Source organism: Budorcas taxicolor, chromosome 20 (genome assembly GCF_023091745.1).
Source record: "Budorcas taxicolor isolate Tak-1 chromosome 20, Takin1.1, whole genome shotgun sequence".
Lineage (NCBI taxonomy): Eukaryota > Metazoa > Chordata > Mammalia > Artiodactyla > Bovidae > Budorcas > Budorcas taxicolor.
This window is the reverse complement of record NC_068929.1, coordinates 18321304-18327608: the sequence shown is the minus strand read 5'-3', so window position 1 is coordinate 18327608 and position 6305 is coordinate 18321304. Positions and strand designations below refer to the sequence as shown.

Sequence of the window (6305 nt, the reverse complement as noted above, 5' to 3'; positions counted from 1 at the left end):
ATTTCTACCAAGAGTTGGGAATTCTAGCACTGTCCAGTAGAGGTTTTTATGTGATGATGGAAATGTTCCTTCTGTATCTGTCTTGTCTGGCAAGGTAGCCACCAGCCATATGTGGCCACTGGGCACCTGAAATGTGGCTAGTGCAACTGAAGAAATACTTTTCCATTTACTTAACCTACATTTCAGCAGCCACGTGTGGCTAAGTTGACAGCGTAATTCCAGGTCATTATTGCAACATCCTACTGCCTGTGTTGTATTTCCAATTCAAAAGGAAAACAGTTTTACCAATGTTTAAATATTAAAATTGCTTAGAGTGTGTGTGATGTCTGAAAGTTGAAACATTTCCACTACAAAAATGACATTTTATGTGGTTATAAAACCAAAGAATTTTCATTTATTTTTTGAGAAAACACATAAAGCGTTTGTGGGTAGTTCTTGATCTCAGATCCAGCTTTGATGGAAAAAAAAAAAAAATCCCGGACAATTGGCTGTCTTGATACACAGATAAAAATAGTTATATCACTAATTGGATGTTGCCTCAGGTGAAAATCTCAGTTGAGAAAGTTAGTTCAGGCACTGGTTAGTCTACTTTTGTTGCTTAAGGGCAAGAGCAGAGGCCATAAAGAGTAAGAAGCAGGAAACTTGAGAGACGGGCAGGGCCAGCAAAATTCTCCTGATTCCCCAGACTTTCGGAAAGGCAAGCTGGGGTTGGGCATGCATCGTGGGTTATGCTCTCAGGGAGGCAACCCAATTCTCTGGCACTCTGCAAAATTTTGGAGGCGTTAGGAGGAGATAAATGAGGTCTGAAGTCCCTGGGCTCTGCAAGTGGAAGTATCATTTAGTGGACGTAAAAAATCCCTACTATTCTCGGATGCCAACTGCCTGGGAAAAACCAAGTCTCAGTACTCGTGTCAGCTGCAGTCTGCGGAGCACTCCCTGCTGAGCCAGGGAGCCTGCGGGAGAGCAACAGGGCTCACTGAGTGGACCAACTGTGTGGCACTGTGGCTTTGAAGCAGCTGTGCTTCATAATATTCACAATATTGAGACAAAATACGAAAAGAAGGCTTACTGAATTATGATAGTCTGTACATTGAAAAATGTACTTTAAATGATTTATTTTGACCAAAAATACTAACATTATGACAGAATATATTCTGCCAGTCAGAAATAACCTAAAATAAAACTAAAAGCAAAGCATTCCAAAATATGTACATATGCATGTAATTCTGGGGATGGGTGTGATAAAGACGACACTAGCTCTTTAGAAAACTTAAGTTACTGCAGCTTTTAGAAGTAATCAGAACTTAGAAAGAAAAGTGGGCCTAACAGAAAATCAAATTTTCAAATTATTCTTTATGTGGGCTTCTGATGAAAGCAAGTTGATCCTTTAAAAACTGTGAATTGGATTATGAAATGGATGGAACTAAACCCCAATAAAAGTCACTTCTTTCCTTGTTCGTTGTTCAGTCGCTAAGTTGTATCTGACTCTTTGCAACCCCAGGGACTGTAGCATTTTTTTCTTAAAACTCTCCGGTGGGGTCTCTTGCTTACAGATAAAGTCCAAGCTCCCAAACATGGAGCATAAAACCTCTTTCTCTTGTACCTAAGAACCTAGAATGGTGGTCTCGACTCTTACCACTCCTGTCCTACAAAAGGCTTGTAATTCTTGACACACACACCCCAGCCTTGTCTACTGTGGGCTTTGTTCACAGTACTCATTCTGTCAGGAATTGCTCTAACTCCCACTCTCATCCTCAATCAAAATGTACTTCAGGCATTACTTTTTCTAGGCAGCTGCTTCTAACTTTTCCAGACTCTTACGTACTCCTTGAAGTCTTCCAATTACTGCAGTTTGTACCTAATGATGAGTTTGCTGATTCCCCTACCAACTAAACTCTGAATTCCTTTCAGAGAAGCAAATGTGTCTTATTAATCTCTGTATCCCTAGTTATTTAACATAGTGCTTGCCATGCTAAGTTCTCAATAAATGTTTACTGAAGAAAGGACTCAATGGCATTTATCTAGACTATTAATGATAACTCATCAATCTAGTTTAAGATAACCTAAGGCATGTAATTTGAGAGGCTCATAAATACAGATACATACAGTTGTTTTACTTATTGATGTTTTAGCCTCAAAGAACCAAAGATGTAAACAGATACATATTCTGTGACAAACTGGGGATCTCCCTGAGAGGTTTTAGCCAACAGATGATATGGAAAAAAGAAATAGGGAACTGGGTAGGGTGTAGGTCCATCAGCTCAAAAGCAATAGTCTCAAAATGTTCAGATAATCGGGTTACAGATACAAATCTAAAAATAAATTCTGTCTGCGTCTAGTGAAAATGACATACACTGAGCGGTAAGGATGTGAACCAAATGTCAATTTTCTGCTTCGAGAAGTGACATGTGTTTAACAGCTATATTAAAAAATTCAACCTTTGCCACTACAGAATGCTACCTGCTTATCTGCAGCCATTTCTAAATGAATATAATAATTTATATTCCTAAATGAATATAATTTCTAAAATATTATTATTTGAATTTTACTAAAACATTGATAATCATATATATTAAGGATTACAAGGGATCTCAGAGATAATTCGGTACAATATTTTACAGATGAAAGACATCAAAGCCCAGAGAAGGTAAATGACTTTGTTGAAGGTCACACAGGTAGTCAGAACGACGAGGATTTTTGGATTTTTTACTACCAAGTTCAATTTTCCTTATGCTACACATTGCCTGAGAGGAAATGTCACTAATTTACTCCTACAATATATTAGTGAGATTTACATCCAATCCTAATAACAATAACAAGATCACTTTAGTAGAAATTATTTTAGTAAAAACAAATGTATTTTATTCAGGTGAGATCTTTCATAAACTATTCTCATACTATGGGAAATTTAAGCAAGAACTATTCCAAGATTTTTTTCTGGGAGTAAAAAAATTACACATTAAAATCTTTTAATTTGCAAACTCTAGTAGTTAATGAAGGCCAAATTTTATACAACTCTCCTGAGCCACTGAGTATGCCACCATTCAAAAAACAAATCTGATAAGCCAATTTATTGTCTCTACAATTAACAGAAATAAAACTTATAAATAACTGGATTGACTCTGTGTCACTACAATAATCACTTATAACCACATTATATACTCAATACAATGAGACCATCTCTCTGCATGTAGCACTTTCTAATCATCTTTTTAAAGATGGAATTTTTTTTTTTACTTTTTTTATTCTGATAACCAAAGGACTGTATTTTCATAAAGTACTGGTTTTAAAAATAAACTACAGCAAAGGCAAAACAAACCCTTAAAAACCTAACAGCTCTGTGTTTCTCTCCCAATAACTGACTAACACATTTTAACAAGTGGAGGTCTTTTAAAGGCGGCTACTGGACTGAGCTGGGTTATAGAAAAGCTACAAGTGTCACAGCATCCATAGCTGCAATGCTAGAACAGGGATGTGGACGCAGCTTCCCTAGAGTCTGCGCCTGGTAAGCACATGCTCAGAGGAGCTATGAGGCTCTCCCAGGCTTACTGAGGTCATGTCAACTAGGGCTGCTGGGTGAAGGAAGAGTCAGCACACCTTTCCAGCCTGGGAAGTTATGTATACTTACCTGATTTCATCATTATGAATACACCTACAGCCACGTATGTAGGCTTCCAATTTGTAACTGCACCACAGTGAGGTACTCGGCAATCTTTGGTGCTGTGCCATGATAACTAGCTGACTTTCGATGCTGCTACAATAAACAGTATTTAACTTATAGGATGTAAGGGATATTGGAGTATTTGGCAAAGTAAGTAACACTGATCATTGTGAAATTAAAAAAATGCAGAAATATTTAAACCTACTACTATGTATCTGACAATGCTGACTCATACAAAATTTTCATTATTATATAAAGGCTTTCATGATGTAACTCCCTGGCTCGTAAATTTTAAAAAGTACAAAATAAAATTCTTAATCCTAAATTTTTGTCACTGCTCCTGAGATTTATGACTGAAGTAAGAGAAACACCCCAAACTGGTCATATTATGAAATCATAAATTCAATGGAAACCTGCTTCAAAACTACAAATTATTTCAGGCAAATAAATATATATGTTCACATTTATAAAAAATTTCCACATTACTCATAGAAACAAGCTTCATAAAATTTATATACTGAATACAATAAAAATCAGTTCTAATGAAGATTTAGCTGTTGTCCTTCTAAATAAAAAACTCTGTGTTTGAGGTATTTCTTTAAGACATGCCAATATGGCACATTTGTAAAACAACCCAGGAGTCTGTCCTAAAAATCCTGCCCAACACAGCATCATCTCTACCAGACTTACAAATAGGTTGAACTAGACTTGTCTTTTTAAACAAGGAAGAAATATTTTGTTACAAAAACGAAGGAGGCAGGTACTAGAAACTCTGCATCTCAGAAAACAGTGAAATTTTGTTATAAATATTTTCATTATCATATTCCTGCTGACACCATCCATTTAGAAAGTTCTAGCCAAGACCAACAGAGCAGCTTCATCTCCTATGACATCCAAAAAAAAAAAAAAAAAAAATCCAAGTGAAGAATTTCATTATCTTAATAGTAATATATTATCATAGGATATAAAGCTTTTAAAATTTTCAGTGTCAAGCCTACCTCGCTTTATCATTGGAAGATAACCACTTAATCCAGCAATATTCATTTACTGCTAGGTAGATTGCCTGTGTTGACTGTAGTAAAGCAATTTACAATCAGCTTATGAAGTAATAACATTAACACAGAAAAGAATACCAAAAATGATGAGTTTTGTTGCACAGATATCCATACTTGGGGCATGGCTATCAAGTAATAAGACTGATTCAATACTCTATAATCATAGCACATTAAAATATTGTCAGACAATAATGGTCCTATATATGAAAAAATGTCTATATGGAAATGGCTGTGATTTATTGCAAAGCATAATTGTATGGCAAATTTCAAAGAAGGTGAAATAATTTTCAAAATTAAATTTTTAAATTTAATAGCTCAGGCCAGTCTCAGTTACTTTTTGGAGATTTCAGAACTGTTAGGGGCAGAGGAATGCTTTTCCTTTTTTCTCTTCTTTTTGTCCTTTTTGTGATGCTTCCCCTTTTTTGACTTACTCTTTTTCTCCTTTTTCTTTTCTTTCTTCTGGTATTTTTGCTTCTTTTGTTTTGAAGTGTCCTCTTCGGTGGAACTAGATGAATAAGACCTACGGGTAATAATACATACTGACTGATAACTGTATTTATGGCTGATGGGTGCATTTAAATGGAATCCGAACTGCTTTGAATCCTTCTTGGAACAAGGTGAGAGTATAGAGAAACTCAAATGTGCCTTTTATATCTGTATGCTCTTAAAATACTGTAATCAGAATTTTTGCCACTTAGCCAGAGAAACTAACAAAATAAATATCTCTATTCTGCTCAATTCCAGGTATGAGTTTTAAATTCAGCAAGGATGAAAAAATTTTTCTGTGATTTTCAGTTTCTCATCCTGTGTACCTTCAGTGTACCCTTCAAAATCTTTCTTATAAGGCAAAGAAAAGCATTTTATACACTCCCATTATATACACAATTCACTGTGTATACAATAACTTGTTAGTTTATTCTCTTAGAAGAGCCACAAAGAATGCAGTAATATAAAAAGAGCCATAATTGTACCTCCATATAAATATATGAAAGCTGAAAATCGGCAAAATAAAAGCACTTCTGTTATTTCTTTTTTATTTTTCAAGTTAAAGTACTTGATTCTTTTATACACAGAGTGATACAGATGAACAGTTGCATTCCATAATAATTTTCAGTAGTTACAAAAGGATACTTTTAAATGTATAATCTAAATAAATGAGAATGATTTACCCAAACCCCAAATAAGTAGAACAAAACAGAAACTGAGTTAATTTATAATAAAAAAAGGTATCTCAGAGTTAGATGGGTGATCTAAACATGAGAAGTTACAACTCAAACTAAGAAAACCTGACAGAAACACACAGGAGAAGGAAAAGTAAACCCAGGAGCCCACAAGGTTGCGTCTGTAGAGAGACTCGCTGTGCGAATTCCTTGACTGCCTCCCTGGATTAGCGACCCCGAGTCTCCGAGTCTCCGGGGTTTCTGTAACAGTGTGTTCCTTCCTTTTCATTGTTTGCCCTCTCAGACTCTGGCTCTCCTGAGCCTAGTTTCTCATGCGTTCTCTTGCACTCTCTTCAGTCCTGGTTTTCTCAGCTCTTGCCTGCTTTCCTGTTTTCAAGGCCTTCTTGACCTCTACATTCTGACCAAAGC

At 35.8% G+C, this 6305-nt stretch overlaps 1 protein-coding gene across 1 annotated transcript in view; it reads right to left on the bottom strand.

Annotated features, from left to right (window-relative positions):
- Positions 1-5046: 5046 nt before the first annotated feature.
- Positions 5047-6305, bottom strand: part of SREK1IP1 (SREK1 interacting protein 1) — a 33574-nt gene continuing 32315 nt past the window's right edge. Inside the window, exon 5 of the mRNA XM_052659155.1 lies at positions 5047-5236. Within this exon, the coding sequence (XP_052515115.1) occupies positions 5047-5236 (190 nt within the window). The remainder of the gene's footprint in view (positions 5237-6305) is intronic.